This window comes from Motacilla alba, unplaced genomic scaffold (genome assembly GCF_015832195.1).
Source record: "Motacilla alba alba isolate MOTALB_02 unplaced genomic scaffold, Motacilla_alba_V1.0_pri HiC_scaffold_34, whole genome shotgun sequence".
NCBI classification, from domain to species: Eukaryota; Metazoa; Chordata; class Aves; order Passeriformes; family Motacillidae; genus Motacilla; species Motacilla alba.
In genome coordinates, this window is record NW_024037436.1 from 834697 (window position 1) to 854170 (window position 19474).

The 19474-nt window shown below is 44.9% G+C and overlaps 1 protein-coding gene across 1 annotated transcript in view; it reads right to left on the reverse strand.

Moving 5' to 3' along the window:
* Window positions 1-801: 801 nt before the first annotated feature.
* LOC119696546 (bromodomain-containing protein 2-like) overlaps window positions 802-19474 on the reverse strand; it is a 32208-nt gene continuing 13535 nt past the window's right edge. The window contains exons 3-7 of the mRNA XM_038126288.1: window positions 16976-17113; window positions 15549-15690; window positions 6194-6465; window positions 4879-5250; window positions 802-1017 (exon numbers count right to left, since the gene is read on the reverse strand). Of these exons, the coding sequence (XP_037982216.1) occupies window positions 802-1017; window positions 4879-5250; window positions 6194-6465; window positions 15549-15690; window positions 16976-17113 (1140 nt within the window). The remainder of the gene's footprint in view (window positions 1018-4878; window positions 5251-6193; window positions 6466-15548; window positions 15691-16975; window positions 17114-19474) is intronic.

Sequence of the window (19474 nt, forward strand, 5' to 3'; positions counted from 1 at the left end):
CATCTCGAAAATCCCCAAATATCTGCGTGAGAATTCCCAAATTTCCAAGCGAGAATTCCCAAAATTCCGAGCCGGAATTCCTGAATTTCCGAGCCAGAATTCCCCAAACTCCAAGCAAGAATTCCCAAATTTCCCAGCAAGAATTCCCAAATTCCCATCTCGAAAATCCCAAAATTCCCATCTTGAAAATCCCAAATTCCCAGCTCGAAAATCCCAAATTCCCATCTCGGAAATCCCAAATTTCTGAGAGACAATTCCCAAATTTCCGAGCGACAATTCCCAAATTCCCATCTCGAAAATCCCAAATTCCCATCTCGAAAATCCCAAATTCCCATCTCGAAAATCCCCAAATATCTGCGTGAGAATTCCCAAATTTCCCACCAGGAATTCCCAAATTCCCATCTCAAAAATCCCAAATTCCGAGCGAGAATCCCCCAAATTCCCAGCTCGAAAATCCCGAATTTCTGATCAAGAATTCCCAAAATTCCCATCTCAAAAATCCCAAATTTCCGAGCGAGAATTCCCAAATTTCCCACCAGGAATTCCCAAATTCCCGTCTCGAAAATCCCAAATTCCGAGCTTGAAAATCCCAAATTCCCATCTCGAAAATCCCGAATTTCTGAGCAAGAATTCCCAAAATTCCCATCTCGAAAATCCCGAATTCTGAGCTTGAAAATCCCAAATTTCCCACTGAGAATTCCCAAATTTCCGAGCGAGAATTCCCAAATTCCCATCTCAAAAGCCCCAAAATTCCGCGTGAGAATTCCCAAATTTCCCAGCGACAATTCCCAAATTCCGATCTCAAAAATCCCAAAATTCCGAGTGACAATTCCCGGATTTCCCAGCGAGAATTCCCGGTTTTTTTTTTCGGGAACGCCGGGCTCGCACCTGCAGCTTCCTGGCCATGGCCACCACGTCGTGGTCGGGCGGGTTGTACTTGTAGCAGTTGGAGAACATCAACCGCACGTCGGCGGCGAACTCCTGCGCGTCGCGGTATTCCCGGTTCTCCATCTTCCGCTGCGGGACACAACGGCTCGGAGGGACGCGCCCGGGGCAACGGGGGCGGGGAAGGGGCAACGGGGGCGTGGAAGGGTCAACGGGGGCATGGAAGGGTCAACGGGATCATGGAACGGTCAACGGGGGCGTGGAAGGGTCAACGGGGTCATGGAACGGTCAACGGGGTCTTGGAAGGGTCAACGGGGTCATGGAACGGTCAACGGGGGCGTGGAAGGATCATGGAATGGTCAACGGGGGCATGGAATGGTCAATGGGGGCATGGAAGAGTCAACAGGGTCATGGAATGGTCAATGGGGGCATGGAAGAGTCAACGGGGGCATGGAAGGGTCAACGGGGGCATGGAAGGGTCATGGAAGGTCAACAGGGTCATGGAAGGGTCAACGGGGGCGTGGAAGGGTCAACGGGGGCATGGAAGGGTCAACGGGGTCATGGAAAAGTCAAAATGGTCATGGAAGAATCAATGGGGTCGTGGAAGAGTCAACCGGGTCATGGAAGGGTCAACCGGGTCGTGGAAGGGTCAATGAGATCGTGGAAGAGTCAACGTGATTGTGGAAGGGGCAACACGGTCATGGAAGGGTCAACGGGGTCATGGAAGGGTCAATGGATTCATGGAAGGGTCAACGGGGTCATGGAAGGGTCAATGGGGTCATGGAACGGTCAACGGGGGCGTGGAAGGATCATGGAATGGTCAACAGGGTCATGGAAGGGTCAACGGGGGCATGGAAGAGTCAACGGGGTCATGGAAGGGTCATGGAATGGTCAATGGGGTCATGGAAGGGTCAACAGGGTCATGGAAGGGTCAACGGGGTCATGGAAGGGTCAACGGGGTCATGGAAGGGTCAACAGGGTCATGGAAGAGTCATGGAAGGTCAACGGGGTCATGGAAGGGTCATGGAAGAGTCAATGGGATCATGAGATGGTCAATGGGGTCATGGAAGGGCCATGGAAGGGTCAACGGGGATGTGGAAGGGTCATGGAACAGTCAACGGGGTCATGGAAGGGTCAATGGGATCGTGGAAGAGTCAACATGATTGTGGAAGGGGCAACACGGTCATGGAAGGGTCAACACCATCATGGAAGGGTCAACGGGGGCATGGAAGGGTCAACGGATTCATGGAAGGGTCAACGGGGCCATGGAAGGGTCAACGGGGTCATGGAAGAGTCAAAATGGTCATGGAAGAATCAATGGGGTCGTGGAAGAGTCAACCGGGTCATGGAAGGGTCAACGGGGTCATGGAAGGGTCAATGGGATCATGGAAGGGTCAACGCAGTCATGAGATGGTCAATGAGGTCATGGAAGAGTCAATGGGGTCATGAGATGGCCATAGAAGAGTCAACGGGGTCATGGAATGGTCAACATGGTCGTGGAAGGGACAATGGGGTCATGGAAGGGTCATGGAAGGGTCAACGGGGTCATGAGATGGTCAATGAGATCATGGAAGGTCAACGGGGTCATGGAAGAGTCAACAGCGTCATGGAAGGGTCAACACGGTCATGGAAGGGTCGACACGATTGTGGAAGGGTCAATGGAGTCATGGAAGGGTCAACGGGGTCATGGAAGGGTCATGGAAGAGTCAATGGGATCATGAGATGGTCAATGGGGTCATGGAAGGGTCATGGAAGGGTCAACGGGGATGTGGAAGGGTCATGGAACAGTCAACGGGGTCATGGAAGGGTCAATGAGGTCATGGAAGGGTCAATGGACTCATGGAAGGGTCAATGGGGTCATGGAAGGGTCATGGAAGGGTCAACGGGGTCATGGAAGAGTCAATGGAGTCATGGAAGGGCCAACGGATTCATGGAAGGGTCAACAGGGTCATGGAAGTGTCAATGAGGTCATGGAAGGGTCAACGGGGTCATGGAAGAGTCATGGAAGGGTCAACACGGTCATGGAAGGGTCAACAGAGTCATGAGATGATCAATGACGTCATGGAAGGGTCAACGGGGTCATGGAAGGGTCAACAAAGTTATGGAAGGGTCATGGAATGCTCAAGACGGTCATGGAAAGGTCAACGGGGTCATGGAAGGGTATACAGGGTCATGGAAGGGTCATGGAAGGGTCAATGGGGTCATGGAAGGGTCAACGGGGGCATGGAAGGGTATACAGGGTCATGGAAGGGTCATGGAAGGGTCAATGGGGTCATGGAAGGGTCAACGGGGGCATGGAAGGGTCAATGGGATCATGGAAGGGTCAACGGGGGCATGGAAGGGTCAATGGGATCATGGAAGGGTCAACGCGGTCATGAGATGGTCAATGAGGTCATGGAAGAGTCAATGGGGTCATGAGAAGGCCATAGAATTGTCAACGGGGTCATGGAAGGGTCAACACCATCATGGAAGGGTCAATGGGGTCATGGAAGAGTCAATGGGGTCATGGAAGGTCAATGGGGTCATGGAAGAGTCAATGGGGTCATGGAAGGGTCAAAAGGGTCATGGAAGGGTCAACGGGGTCATGGAAAAGTCAAAATGGTCATGGAAGAATCAATGGGGTCGTGGAAGAGTCAACCAGGTCATGGAAGGGTCAACCGGGTCGTGGAAGGGTCAATGAGATCGTGGAAGAGTCAACGTGATTGTGGAAGGGGCAACACGGTCATGGAAGGGTCAACACGGTCATGGAAGGGTCAACGGGGTCATGGAAGGGTCAACGGGGGCATGGAAGGGTCAATGGGGTCATGGAGGAGTCAACGGGGTCATGGAACGGTCAACAGGGTCATGGAAGGGTCATGGAAGGGTCAACGGGGATGTGGAAGGGTCATGGAACAGTCAACGGGGTCATGGAAGGGTCAACAGGGTCATGGAAGGGTCAACGGGGGCGTGGAAGGGTCAACGGGGGCATGGAAGAGTCAACGGGGTCATGGAAGGGTCATGGAATGGTCAACAGGGTCATGGAAGGGTCAGCAGGGCCATGGAAGGGTCAACGGGGTCATGAAAGGATCAATGGGACCATGGAAGAATCAGTGGGGTCATGAAATGGCCATGGAAGAGTCAACGGGGTCATGGAATGGTCAACATGGTCGTGGAAGGGACAATGGATTCATGGAAGGGTCAACGGGGTTATGGAATGGTCATGGAAGGTCAATGGGGTCATGAGATGGTCAACGGGATCATGGAACACTCAACAAAGTCATCGAAGAGTCAACGAATCTCTTGAAACCTCAACTTTTTGACCCAAAAACCCAACAAAACCCAAAGAAATCCCAAAAGAAATCCCAAAAAAAATCCCAAAAAATCCCAAAAAATCCCCAAATCTCCCCGGAGCCCGACCTTGATGGTGCCGAGATCCATGGGGTGCTTGATGATCTCGTGGTAGTCGTGGAGTTACAGGGTCATGGAAGGGTCAACGGGGGCATGGAAGGGTCAACGGGGTCATGGAAGGGTCAACGGGGGCATGGAAGGGTCAACGGGGTCATGGAAGGGTCAATGGGGTCATGAGATAGTCAATGGGGTCATGGAAGGTCAATGGGGTCATGGAGAAGTCAACGGGGTCATGGAACGGTCAATGGGGTCATGGAGGAGTCAATGGGGTCATGGAAGAGTCAACAGGGTCATGGAAAGGTCAATGAGATCATGGAGGAGTCAACGGGGTCATGAAAGGGTCAACGGGGTCATGGAAGGGTCAACATGGTCATGGAAGGGTCATGGAGTCAACGGGGTCATGAGACGGTCAATGGGGTCATGAGATGGTCAATGGGGTCTCGGAATGGTCAACAGAGTCATTGAAGAGTCAACGAATCTCTTGAAACCTCAACTTTTTGACTCAAAAACGCAACGAATCTCTAAAAAATCCCAAAAAATCCAAGAAAAATCCTAAAAAGCCCGAAAAAATCCCCAAAAAATCCCCAAATCTCCCCGGAGCCCGACCTTGATGGTGCTGAGATCCATGGGGTGCTTGATGATCTCGTGGTAGTCGTGGAGGCCGAGCGCCGAGGCGTCGACGGGCTTGTAGAAGGGCCAGGCGTAGGCGGCGTGCTTCTTGGAGAGCAGCTCCTTCAGGATGCCGTTGCAGTACTTGAGCTGCTCGGAGAGCTTCCCTTTCTTGGACGTTTGGTGCTGCTGGGAGTCGGGGAGGTCCTTGCGGGGCGGTTTGATGGGCCGGCCGCTCTCGCGCCGCGCCGGGATCTTGGCGGCTTTGGGGTTCTCGGCGGCGGAAGGGGAGGACTCGCCGCCGCTGGTGGCGATGATGGCCGTGGTGGTGGGGGTGGTGGTGTCGGCTTTCCGCTTGACGCCCTTTTTCTGGGGGAAGGGGGAAAGGTTTGGGGGGTTTTGGGGTGGTTCCGGTGGGTCGGAATCGCGTTTTTGGAGTCAAAAATCCCATTTTAGGGGCAAAAAATTCCATTTTAGGAACCCAAAATCCCATTTTGGGAGTAAAAAATCTTCATTTAGGAGCAAAATATGTGCAAAACGCCAAAATTCCCAAATCCCACCACCCCAAACCCCAAAATTCCCAAATCCCACCACCCCAAATGCCAAAAATCCCGAATCCCACCACCCCAAAACCCCCCCAAAAAACCCCCAACCGCCCCAAAAAACCCAAATCCCCCCAGAAAAACCCCCAACCCCCCAAAAAACCCAAATCCCCCCAAAATCCACCCAAAACCCCAACACCCCCCAAAAAAAACCCCAAAGCCCCCCAAAAAACCCCAAAATCCACCCAAAACCCCAAAACCCCCCCAAAAAAACCCCAAAACCCCCCAAATCCCCCCCAAAATCCACCCAAAAAAACCCCAACCCCCCCCCCAAAAAACCCCCAAACCCCCCCAAAAACCCCAAATCCCCCCAAAACCCCCCATAAAAAACCCCCAAAACCCCAAAACCCCCCAAAAACCCCCAAATCCCCCCCAAAACCCTCCAAAAAAAACCCCAAACCCCCCATAAAAACCCCCAAATCCCCCCCAAAAAACCCCAAACCTCCCAAAAGCCCCCCAAAAACCCCCAAATCCCCCCCAAAAAACCCCAAACCTCCCAAAAGCCCCCCAAAAAACCCCAAACCCCCCCAAAAAAACCCCAAAATCCCCCCAAAAAACCCGAAAAACCCCAAATCCCCCATAAAAAACCCCAAATCCCCCCCCAAAAAAAACCCCAAAACCCCCCAAATCTCCCCAAAAAAACCCCAAATGCCCCCGAAACCCCCCCAAAACCCCAAAAAAACCCCCAAATCCCCCCCAAACCCCCTCACCTTGGCCACGGGCTGGGTGGGCGCGGGAGCCGCCAGCACGCCGGGGTTGCCGCCGGGGTTGCCGGGGTGGCCGCCGGGGTTGCCGGGGTTGCCGGGGTGGTTGGGGTTGCCGGGGTGCTGCAGGGGTTTCAGGATCGGCGCCGCGATCACCGAGGCGTGCGGGATGTTGACGATGGTGGTCGGGATCTCGGCGCCGAAGGCGGACGAGCCTTGGGAGAGCGACGAGACGGCCGGGACCTGCTGGGCCGCGCCGCTCAGGCCCGCCAGGAGAGCTGGGGAAAGAGGGAAAATCCTTGGAAAATCCATCGGAATGAGGGGAGTTATCCCATGGGATCCCAAAAAATGGAGCGAGAGGAAAAAAACCCCGGAAAAAACGGGGTTAGGGTCCCGAAAATGGAAGGGGAAAGCTGGAAAAAAGGGATTTAAAGACATGAAAATTGTGGGAAAAGGGATTTGGGGACACAAAGAACCTGGGAAAAGGGATTTGGGGACATAAAAAATGTGGGAAAAGGGATTTGGGGACATAAAAATCCTGGGAAAAGGGATTTGGGGACAGGAAAATCCTGGAGAAAGGGATTTGGGGACACAAAAATCCTGGGAAAAGGGATTTGGGGACACAAAAATCCTAGGAAAAGGGATTTGGGGACATGAAAGTCCTGGGAAAAGGGATTTGGGATCTCTGAAAGGACACAGAAAATCTGGGAAAAGGGATTTGGGGACACCCCAAGGGACGCCGAGGAGACGGCCGGGACCTGCTGGGCCGCGCCGCTCAGACCCGCCAGGAGAGCTGGGGAAGAGGGAAAAATGGGAAAAATGTTTGGGATTGGGAAAAAAAATCCTTTTGGATCCTAAAAGTTGGGGTGAGAGGAAAAAAACCCCGGAAAAAACGGGGTTAGGGTCCCGAAAATGGAAGGGAAAAGGTGGAAAAAAGGGATTTTGGAGATAAAAATTGTGGGAAAAGGGATTTGGGGACACAAAAATCCTGGAGAAAGGGATTTGGGGACATAAAAAGGCTAGAGAAAGGGATTTGGGGACACGAAAATCCTGGGAAAAGGTATTTGGGGACATGAAAATCCTGGGAAAAATGGGCTGAGAGACACAAAACATCTGGGAAAAGGGATTTGGGGACATGAAAATCCTGGGAAAAGGGATTTGGGGACATGAAAGTCCTGGGAAAAGGGATTTGGGGACAGGAAAATCGTGGGAAAAGGGATTTGGGGACACAAAAATTGTGGGAAAAGGGATTTGGGGACATAAAAGTCTTGGGAAAAGGGATTTGGAATCTCTGAAAGGACACAGAAAATCTGGGAAAAGGGATTTGAGGACACAAAAGTCCCGGGAAAAGGGATTTGGGGACATAAAAATTGTGGGACAAGGGATTTGGGGACACAAAGAACCTGGGAAAAGGGATTTGGGGACATAAAAGTCCTGGGAAAAGGGATTTGGGGACAGGAAAATCCTGGGAAAAGGGATTTGGGGACAGGAAAATCCTGGAGAAAGGGATTTAGGGACACAAAAATCCTGGGAAAAGGGATTTGGGGACACCCCAAGGGACGCCGAGGAGACGGCCGGGACCTGCTGGGCCGCGCCGCTCAGACCCGCCAGCAGGGCTGGGGAAGAGGGAAAATCCTTGGAAAATCCATCGGAATGAGGGGAGTTATCCCATGGGATCCCAAAAAATGGAGCGAGAGGAAAAAAACCCCGGAAAAAACGGGGTTAGGGTCCCGAAAATGGAAGGAAAATCCCGGGAAAAGGGGTTTGGGATCCTTAAAAGAGCACAAAAAACCTGGAAAATTGAACTGGAAATGGGAAAAGGGATTTGAGAACATAAAAAACCTGGAAAAAAGGGATTTGGGACGTCCTAAAGGACGCAAAATATGGGAAAATGGGATTTGGGGACACAAAAATCCTGGGAAAAGGGATTTGGGGACACCCCAAGGGACGCCGAGGTGACGGCCGGGACCTGCTGGGCCGCGCCGCTCAGACCCGCCAGCAGGGCTGGGGAAGAGGGAAAAAGGGGAAAATTCTTTGGGATTGGGAAAAAAAATCCTTTTGGATCCTAAAAGTTGGGGCGAGAGGAAAAAAACCCCGGAAAAAACGGGGTTAGGGTCCGGAAAATGGAAGGGGAAAGGTGGAAAAAAGGGATTTTGGGAGATAAAAATTGTGGGAAAAGGGATTTGGGGACATGAAAATGTGAGGAAAAGGGATTTGGGGACACAAAGAACCTGGGAAAAGGGATTTGGGGACACCCCAAGGGACGCCGAGGTGACGGCCGGGACCTGCTGGGCCGCGCCGCTCAGACCCGCCAGCAGGGCTGGGGAAGAGGGGAAATCCTTGGGATCCCAAAACTTCCAGGCTTTTATCCCAAATTCCAGATGTTCTATCCCAAATTCCTGCTATTTTAACCCCAAAATCCCCTTTTTTTCACCCCAAAATTCCACTTTTTCCTAAAATTCTGGGTTTTTTTTCCCCTCAAATTCCAGCTGTTTTCCCCCCGAATTCCAGCTGTTTTCTACTCCCAAATCCAGCTGTTTTAACCCCAAATTCCAGCTGTTTCCCCCAAAATTCCAGCTGTTTCCCCCAAAATTCCAGCTGTTTCCCCCCCAAAATTCCAGCTGTTTTTCACCCCGAATTCCAGCTGTTTTCTACCCCCAAATCCAGCTGTTTTCTACCCCCAAATCTAGCTGTTTTCCCCCAAATTCCAGCTGTTTTCTCCCCCAAATTCCAGCTGTTTTCCCCCCAAATTCCAGCTTTTTTACCCCAAATTCCAGGTTTTTCCCCCCCAAATTCCAGCTGTTTTCTCCCCTGAATTCCAGCTGTTTTCTACCCCAAATTCCAGCTGTTTTTACCCCCAAAATCCAGGTGTTTTCCCCCAAGAATTCCAGCTCTTTTCCCCCAAATTCCAGCTGTTTTCTCCCCTGAATTCCAGCAGTTTCCCCCAAATTCCAGCTGTTTTGCCCCCAAATTCCAGCTGTTTTCTCCCCTGAATTCCAGCAGTTTTATCCCCCCAAATTCCAGCTGTTTTCTCCCAAATTCCAGATGTTTTTCCCCAAATTCCAGCTGTTTTCTACTCCCAAATCCAGCTGTTTCCCCCCAAAATTCCAGCTGTTTTCTCCCCTGATTTCCAGCTGTTTTTCCCCCAAATTCCAGCTGTTTGCCCACAAAATTCCAGCTGTTTTTTACCCCCAAATTCCAGCTGTTTTCCCCCAAAATTCCAGCTGTTTTCTCCCCTGAATTCCAGCTGTTTTTTCACCCAAATTCCAGCTGTTTTCACCCCAAATTCCAGCTGTTTCCCCCCAAAATTCCAGCTGTTTTCTCCCCCCAAATTCCAGCTGTTTTCTCCCCTGAATTCCAGCTGTTTTCCCCCAAACTTCAGCACTTTTTTCCCCCAAAATTTCCAGGTTTTTTCCCCAAATTCCAGCTGTTTTCACCCCAAACTCCAGCTGTTTTTTCCCCAAATTCCAGCTGTTTTTTCCCCCAAATTCCAGCTGTTTCCCCCCAAATTCCAGCTGTTTTTTCCCCCCAACTCCAGCAGGTTTTTCCCCCAAAATCAGGATTTTTTTCCCAAAAATTCCAGATTTTTCCCCAAAAAGTCTGGGTTTTTTTTCCCCGAATTCCAGATGTTTTACCCCAAAATCCACCGTTTTAACCCCAAAACTTCTGACTTTTTCCCCCAAAATTCTGGTTTTTTCCCCAAAATTCCATTTTTCCACCCGAAATTCCAGCTGTTCTTCCCCCCCCAAATTCCAGCTGTTTGCCCCCCAAATTCCAGCTGTTTCCCCCCAAAATTCCAGCCAGTTTTGACCCCAAAAATCAGGTTTTGAACCCCAAAATCCGCTTTTTTTCCCCCAAATTCTGCTTTTTCCACCCAAATCCAGCTGTTCCACCCAAATCCAGCTGTTTGCTCCCAAAATTTCGGTTTTTTTTACCCAAATTCCAGCTGTTTTACCCCAAAATCCACCTGTTTTAACCCCAAAATCCCAGATGTTTTCCCACCAAATTCCAGCTGTTTTTCCCCTCAAATTCCACCTGTTTTTTCCCCAAAATTCCAGCTGTTTTTTACCCCAAACTCCAGCTATTTTTTACCCCCAAATTCCGCTTCCCCCCAAATTCCAGCTGTTTTCATCCCAAATTTCAGCTGCTTTCTCCCAAGGATCCAGCTGTTTTCTACGCCAGAAATTCCAGATGTTACGCCTCCAAACTCCAGCTGGTTTTAACCCCAAACTTCGCAATTTTCCCCCAAAATCCAACTGCTCCCTTCCAAATCCAGCTGCTGTGACCCAAATCCAGCTGCTGTGACCCAAATCCAGATGTTTGCTCCCAAAATTTGGGGGTTTTTCCCCAAAACCCAGCCGGTTTTCCCCCATAATTCAGGATTTTTAACCCCAGAATTCAGATTTTTAGCCTCCAAAATCCAGATTTTTCCACAGAAACTCAGATTTTTCTCCAAAATTCCATTTTTTCACCCAAATCCAGATGTTCCAACCAAATCCAGATGTTTGCTCCCAAAATTTGAGCTTTTCCCCCCAACTTCCAGCTCTTTTGCTCCAAAATGTGGGGGTTTTTAGTCCCAAAATTCCCCATTTTTTCCCAAAAATTCCAGATTTTTCCCCAAAAATTCCGGGTTTTTTTTCCTAAATCCAGCTGTTCCACCCAAATCCAGCTGTTCCAACCCAAATCCAGATGTTTGCTCCCAAAATTTGGGATTTTTCCCCCAATTTCCAGCTCTTTTACTCCAAAATTCAGGTTTTTAACCCCAAAATTGCGGTTTTTTGCCCAAAATCCCATTTTTTTCACCCCAAATCCCAGATTTTTCTCCAAAATTCCGTTTTTTTCACCCAAATCCAGCTGTTTGCTCCCAAAATTTGAGCTTTCCCCCCCAACTTCCAGCTCTTTTGCCCCAAAATTCCCCTTTTTTTCCCAAAAATTCCATTTTTTCCCCCCAAAATTCCAATTTTTTCCCCAAAATTCCAGGTTTTTCACCCAAATCCAGATGTTCCACCCCAAATCCAGATGTTCCAACCCAAAATTTGGGATTTTTTGCCCCCAAACCCAGCTTGTTTTCCCCCAAAATTCAGGTTTTTAACCCCAAAAAAGCCATTTTTAACCCCAAAATTCCATTTTTTCCCCCAAAAATTCCAATTTTTTTCTCAAAATTCCATTTTTTCCCCCCAAATTCCAGCTGTTCCATCCAAATCCAGATGTTTGCTCCCAAAATTTGGGGGTTTTTACTCCAAAATTCAGGTTTTTAGCCCCAAAATTGGGTTTTTTTCCCAAAAATCCCCTTTTTTCCCCCAAAAATTCCAATTTTTTTCCCCAAAATTCCATTTTTTTCACCCAAATCCAGATGTTCCCACCCAAATCCAGATGTTCCCACCCAAATCCAGCTGCTTGCTCCCAAAATTTGGGGGTTTTTATTCCAAAATTCAGGTTTTTAGCCCCAAAATTGGGGTTTTTTTCCCAAAAATTCCAATTTTTTTTCCCAAAAATTCCATTTTTTTTCCCCAAAATTCCATTTTTTTCACCCAAATCCAGATGTTCCAACCCAAATCCAGATGTTCCACCCAAAATTTGGGATTTTTCCCCCCAAACCCAGCTTGTTTTCCCCCAAAATTCAGGTTTTTAACCCCAAAAAAACCATTTCTAACCCCAAAATCCCATTTTTCCCCAAAAATTCCAATTTTTTTCCCAAAATTCCGTTTTTTCCCCCAAATCCCAGCTGTTCCAACCCAAATCCAGCTGTTCCACCCAAATCCAGCTGTTTGCTCCCAAAATTTAGGGTTTCTTACCCCAAATCCAGATGTTTTCCCCCATAAATCCGGACTTTTAATGCCAAAATTCTCAATTTTTCCCCCAAAATTCGGGTTTTTTTTCCCAAAATTGGGGTTTTTTTTCCAAAAATTCCATTTTTTTTCCCCAAATTCCAGATGTTCCACCCAAATCCAGATGTTTGCTCCCAAAACTTGGGGGTTTTTACTCTAAAATTCAGCTTTTTAGCCCCAAAACCCCCATTTTTTTCCCCAAAATTCGGGGTTTTTTTCCCAAAATCCCATTTTTTCCCCCCAAAAATCCCATTTTTTTCACCCCAAATCCCGGATTTTTTCCCAAACTCGCGGTTTTTCACCCCAAATTCGCACCTGCGGCCCTGGCGGCGCCCTTCTTGTGGCTGTTCTTGGCCAGGGGCAGCAGCAGCTCGTTGGCTTTCAACCCCAAATTCCAGATGTTTTACCCCAAAATTCCACTTTTTTCCCCAAAATTCCAGCTGTTCCACCCCAAATCCAGCTGTTCCAACCCAAATCCAGATGTTTGCTCTCAAAATCTGGGATTTTTTAACCCAAATCTGGGAGTTTTTAACCCCAAAATTCGGGGTTTTTAACCCCAAAATCTCATTTTTTTCCCAAAAATTCCATTTTTTCCCCCAAAATTCCAGATTTTTTCCCAAAATTCCGTTTTTTTCCCCCAAATCCCAGCTGTTCCACCCAAATCCAGATGTTCCAACCCAAAATTTGGGGTTTTTTACCCAACTTCCAGCTCTTTTACTCCGAAATTCAGGCTTTCAACCCCAAAATTGGGTTTTTTAGCCCCAAAATCCCATTTTTTTCCCCAAAATTCCATTTTTTCCCCAAAATTCCCCTTTTTTCCCCAAATTCCAGATGTTCCCACCCAAATCCAGATGTTTGCTCCCAAAATTTGGCATTTTCCCCCCAACTTCCAGCTATTTTCCCCCAAAATTCAGCTTTTTAATCCCCAAAAAAGCCGTTTTTTTTCCCAAAAATCCCATTTTTTCCCCCAAAAATGCCATTTTTTTTCCCAAACTCGCGGTTTTTGGCCCCAAAGTGGCACCTGCGGCCCTGGCGGCGCCCTTCTTGTGGCTGTTCTTGGCCAGGGGCAGCAGCAGCTCCTGCTCCTCGGCTTTCACCCCAAACCCCAGACGTTTGACCCCAAAATTCCGGATTTTTTCCCCAAATTCCAGATTTTTTCCCCAAATCCAGGTTTTTCAGCCCAAATTCCAGATGTTCCCACCCAAATCCAGCTGTTTGCTCCCAAAATTTGGGGTTTTTTACCCAGTTTCCAGCTCTTTTACTCCAAAATTTGGGGGTTTTTAGCCCCAAAATTCCCATTTTTTCCCAAAAATCCCGGTTTTTTTCCCCCAAAATTCCAGATTTTCCCCCCCAAAATTCCAGCTGTTCCACCCGAATCCAGATGTTCCAACCCAAATCCAGATGTTTGCTCCCAAAATTTGGGGGTTTTTACTCCAAAATTCAGGTTTTTAGCCCCAAAATTGGGTTTTTTTCCCAAAAATCCCATTTTTTTCCCCAAAAATTCCGATTTTTTTTCCCAAAATTCCAGGTTTTTCACCCAAATCCAGATGTTCCACCCAAATCCAGATGTTCCAACCCAAAATTTGGGATTTTTCCCCCAAACCCAACAGGTTTTCCCCCAAAATTCAGGATTTTTAATCCAAAAAAGCCATTTTTAACCCCAGAATCCCATTTTTTTCCCCCAAAATTCCAGATTGTCCCCCAAAATTCCGTTTTTTCCCCCCAAATTCCAGCTGTTTTCCCCTAATCCAGATGTTCCAACCCAAATCCAGATGTTCGCTCCCAAAACTTGGGTGTTTTTCCCCAAACCCAGCCGGTTTTCTCCCATAAATCCGAACTTTTAACCCCAAAATTGGGGGTTTTTTCCCCAAATTTCGGGGGTTTTTCCCCCCAAAATTCCAATTTTTCCCCCAAAATTCCGTTTTTTTTCCCCCAAATCCAGCTGTTCCAACTCAAATCCAGATGTTCCAACCCAAATCCAGCTGTTTGCTCCCAAAATTCGGGGTTTTCCCCCCAAAATCCCATTTTTTTCCCCAAAATTTCCAGGTTTTTCCCCAAAATTCCATTTTTTTCACCCAAATCCAGATGTTCCAACCCAAATCCAGATGTTCCAACCCAAAATTTGGGATTTTTTCCCCCCAAACCCAGCTTGTTTTCCCCCAAAATTCAGGTTTTTAACCCCAAAAAAGCCATTTTTAACCCCAGAATCCCATTTTTTTCCTAAAATTCCAGATTTTCCCCCAAAATTCCGTTTTTTTCCCCCAAATCCCAGCTGTTCCACCCAAATCCAGATGTTCCAACCCAAATCCAGATGTTTGCTCCCAAAATTTGGGGGTTTTTACTCCAAAATTCAGGTTTTTAGCCCCAAAATTGGGTTTTTTTCCCCAAAAATCCCATTTTTTTTCCCAAAATTCCAATTTTTTTCCCAAAATTCCATTTTTTTCACCCAAATCCAGATGTTCCAACCCAAATCCAGATGTTCCCACCCAAATCCAGATGTTTGCTCCCAAAATCGGGATTTTTTGACCCCAAAAATCAGATTTTTAACCCCAAAAAAGCCATTTTTAACCCCAAAATCCCATTTTTTCCCCCAAAAATTCCAATTTTTTTCCCAAAATTCCATTTTTTCACCCAAATCCAGATGTTCCAACCCAAATCCAGATGTTCCAACCCAAATCCAGATGTTTGCTCCCAAAATTTCGGGTTTTTTAACCCCAAAAATCACATTTTTAACCCAAAATCGGGGTTTTTTTCCCCAAAAATTCCAATTTTTTCCCCAAAATTCCATTTTTTCCCCCAAATCCCAGCTGTTCCACCCAAATCCAGATGTTTGCTCCCAAAATTTAGGTTCTTTCCCCCAACTTCCAGCTATTTTCCCCCAAAATTCAGGTTTTTAACCCCCAAAAAAGCCGTTTTTTTCCCAAAAATGCCATTTTTTTCACCCCAAATTCAGGTTTTTTTCCCAAAATCGCTGTTTTTCCCCCAAATTCCAGATGTTCCACCCAAATCCAGATGTTTGCTCCCAAAATTTGGGGGTTTTTGACCCCAAAAATCAGATTTTTAACCCAAAATTCGGGGGTTTTTTCCCCAAAATCCCATTTTTATTCCCAAAAATCCCATTTTTTTTCTCAAAATTGATGCTTTTCTACCCAAATCCAGCTGTTTGCTCTCAAAATTTGGGTTGTTTCCCCCAACTTCCAGCTCTTTGACTCCAAAATTCAGATTTTTTTCCCCAAATTTTGGGGTTTTTCCCAAAAATCCCATTTTTTCCCCCGAAAATCCCATTTTTTTCCCCCAAAATTTCCATTTTTTTCCCAAAATTCCCTTTTTTCCCCCAAATCCAGATTTTCCAACCCAAATCCACCTGTTTGCTCCCAAAATTTGGGGTTTTTTCCCCCAAAAATCACATTTTTAACCCCAAAACTTGGGTTTTTTCCCCCAAATTTCGGGTTTTTTTTCCCAAAATCCCATTTTTTTCACCCCAAATCCCGGATTTTTTCCCAAACTCGCGGTTTTTGGCCCCAAATTGGCACCTGCGGCCCTGGCGGCGCCCTTCTTGTGGCTGTTCTTGGCCAGGGGCAGCAGCAGCTCCTGCTCGTCGGGCGGCATCTGCGCCACCTTCTGCAGGAAGAGCTTCTCCAGCGTCTGCGCCATCAGCACGATGTCGTCCGTGGGCTGGGGGGCACCGAAAACACCCAAAAACGGGCAAAAAACGGGCAAAAAAATCAAATTACCAACGGCAAAAACACAGCAAAAATTCGGGGATTTTTAAGGATTTTTTTGGGATTTTTTGGGGAATTTTTTTGGATTTTTTTGAAATTTTTTGGGATGTTTTTGGGATTATTTGGGGATTTTTTTTGAAATTTTTTTGAATTTTTTTTGAATTTTTTTTTTAATTTTTGGGGATTTTTTTGAAATTTATTTGAAATTTTTTTGGAATTATTTTGAATTTTTTTGAAATTTTTGGGGATTTTTTTTGGATTTTTTTTTTATTTTTTTCAGAATTTTTTTTTTTTTAATTTTTTGGGATTTTTTTTGAAATTTTTTTGAATTTTTTTGAAATTTTCTGGATTTCTTTTTAATTTTTTTCAGATTTTTTAAAATTCTTTTAAATTTTTTTTCCTATTTTTTTAAATTTTTCAGATTTTTTTTTTTCTGGAACTTTTGTTCTTTTTTTTTAATTTTCCAATTTTCTTTCTTTTTTGGACTTTTTTTCCTATTTTTTAAAAATTTTTTAGATTTTTTTTAATTTTTTAAAATTTTTTTCCTATTCTTATAAATTTTTCAGATTTTTTTGGACTTTTTTTTTGCCTTTTTTTTCCTATTTTTTAAAATTTTTCGGATTTCTTTTATTTTTTTTTCCTGGAACTTTTTTCCTATTTTTTTTAAATTTTCCAATTATTTTTTTTTCCTATTTTTAAAAACTTTTTTGGAATCTTTTTTAAATTTTTTTAAAATTTTTTTTCCTATTCTTTTAAATTTTTCAGATTTTTTTGGCCTTTTTTTTTTTTGCAGGGCATTTTTTTGAATTTTTTTTCCCGTTTTTTTTAAATTTTTCAGATTTTTTTGGAATTTTCTTTGCATATTTTTCCTATTTTTTAAATTGTTTCAGATTTTTTTTTCCCCTGGATTTTTTTTTCCTATTTGTTCAAATTTTTCAGATTTTTGGGATTTTTTTTTGCATATTTTTCCCATGTTTTAAAATTTTTTTGGATTTTTTTTTTTTTTTTTTTTGGTGAATTTTTTTAGGTTTTTTTTAGATTTTTTTCCTATTTCCATTAAACATTTTGGAATTTCTTTGCATTTTTGGGGGGGATTTTTTCCCCTTTTTTTTTAATTTTTCAGCTATTTTTCGACCTTTTTCCTCCATTTTTTTTTTAATTTTTTGGGGATTTTTTCGGGATTTTCCCTGCATATTTCGGGGTGTTTCAGTGCGATTTCTGTGCTATTTCCGGCTCACCTTGTTGTAGATGTAGCAGTTGGTGAACATGGTGTTGAAGTCCTGCATGCACTCGGCGGCGCCCCAGTAGTAATTGTTCTCCAGGCGCCGCTTGATGGTGCCCATGTCCATCGGCTGCTTGATGATCTTGTGGTAATCCTAAATTTGGGGGGAAAAAACCCATTTTAGGGTTGGGAAAAAGCTCGGGATCACCTCGAAATTAACCTCAAAATCAGCTTTAAATCCCTTTAGGATCAGCTCGAAATTAACCTCAAAAGCAGCTGGAAATCCCTTTAGGATCAGCTCGAAATTAACCTCAAAATCACCTGGAAATCCCTTTTAGGATCAGCTTGAAATTAACTTCGAAATCAACTTTAAATCCCTTTTAGGATCAGGTTTAAATCCCTCTTAGGATCAGGTTCAAATCCCTTTTAGGCTCAGCTTTGAATCCCTTTTAGGATCAGCTTTAAATCCGGTTTAGGATCACCTCGAAATTAACTTCAAAATCAACTTCAAATCCCTTTTAGGATCACCTCGAAATTAACCTCAAAATCAGCTTTAAATTGAGTTTAGAATCAGCCTTAAATCCCTTTTAGGATCAGCTTTAAATCTGGTTTAGGATCACCTCGAAATTAACCTCAAAAGCAGCTGGAAATCCCTTTAGGATCAGCTTGAAATTAACTTCAAAAGCAGCTGGAAATCCCTTTAGGATCACCTCGAAATTAACTTCGAAATCAACTTTAAATCCCTTTTAGGATCAGCTTTAAATCCCTTTTAGGATCAGGTTTAAATCCCTTTTAGGATCACCTCGAAATTAACTTCAAAATCAGCTTGAAATCCCTTTTAGGATCAGGTTTAAATCCCTTTTAGGATCAGCTTGAAATCCCTTTTAGGATCACCTTGAAAGTAACTTCAAAATCAGCTTGAAATCCCTTTTAGGATCAGGTTTAAATTCCTTTTAGGATCACCTCGAAATGAACTTCAGGATCAGCTTCAAATCCCTTTAGGATCAGCTCGAAATTAACCTCAAAAGCAGCTGGAAATCCCTTTTAGGATCAGCTCGAAATTAACCTCAAAAGCAGCTGGAAATCCCTTTAGGATCAGCTCGAAATTAACTTCGAAATCAACTTTAAATCCCTTTTAGGATCAGGTTTAAATCCCTCTTAGGATCAGGTTCAAATCCCTTTTAGGCTCAGCTTTGAATCCCTTTTAGGATCTCCTCGAAATTCAGTTTAGGATCAGCTTTAAATCCCTTTTAGGCTCAGCTTTGAATCCCTTTTAGGATCACCTCGAAATTCAGTTTAGGATCAGCTTTAAATCCCTTCTGGATCAGCTTTAAATTAGGTTTAGGATCACCTCGAAATTAACCTCAAAATCAGCTTTAAATTGAGTTTAGAATCAGCCTTAAATCCCTTTTAGGATCAGCTCGAAATGAACTTCAGGATCAGCTTTAAATCCCTTTTAGGCTCAGCTTTAAATCCTTTTAGGATCAGCTTTAAATCCCTTTTAGGATCACCTCGAAATTAACCTCAAAATCAGCCTGAAATCCCTTTAGGGTCAGCTGCAAATCCCTTTTAGGATCACCTCGAAATTAACCTCAAAATCAGCTTTAAATTGAGTTTAGAATCAGCCTTAAATCCCTTTTAGGCTCAGCTTTAAATCCTTTTAGGATCAGCTTTAAATCTGGTTTAGGATCACCTCGAAATTAACCTCAAAATCAGCTGGAAATCCCTTTTAGGATCAGCTTCAAATCTCTTTTAGGATCACCTCGAAATTAACCTCAAAATCAGCTTTAAATCCCTTTAGGATCACCTCGAAATTAACTTCAAAATCAGCTTTAAATTGAGTTTAGAATCAGCCTTAAATCCCTTTTAGGATCAGCTTTAAATCCGGTTTAGGATCAGCTCGAAATTAACCTCAAAAGCAGCTGGAAATCCCTTTAGGATCACCTCGAAATTAACCTCAAAACCAGCTGGAAATCCCTTTAGGATCAGCTCGAAATTAACCTCAAAATCAGCTGGAAATCCCTTTTAGGATCAGCTGCAAATCCCTTTAGGATCACCTCGAAATTAACCTCAAAAGCAGCTGGAAATCCCTTTAGGATCAGCTTTAAATTCCTTTTAGGATCAGCTCGAAATTAACCTCAAAAGCAGCTGGAAATCCTTTTAGGATCAGCTCGAAATTAACCTCAAAAGCAGCTGGAAATCCCTTTAGGATCAGCTTCAAATCCCTTTTAGGATCAGCTTGAAATTAACTTCGAAATCAACTTTAAATCCCTTTTAGGATCAGCTTTAAATCCCTTTTAGGATCACCTCGAAAGTAACTTCAAAATCAGCTTGAAATCCCTTTTAGGATCAGGTTTAAATCCCTCTTAGGATCAGCTTTAAATCCCTTTTAGGCTCAGCTTTGAATCCCTTTTAGGATCACCTCGAAATTCAGTTTAGGATCAGCTTTAAATCCCTTTTAGGATCAGCTTTAAATCCGGTTTAGGATCACCTCGAAATTAACCTCAAAAGCAGC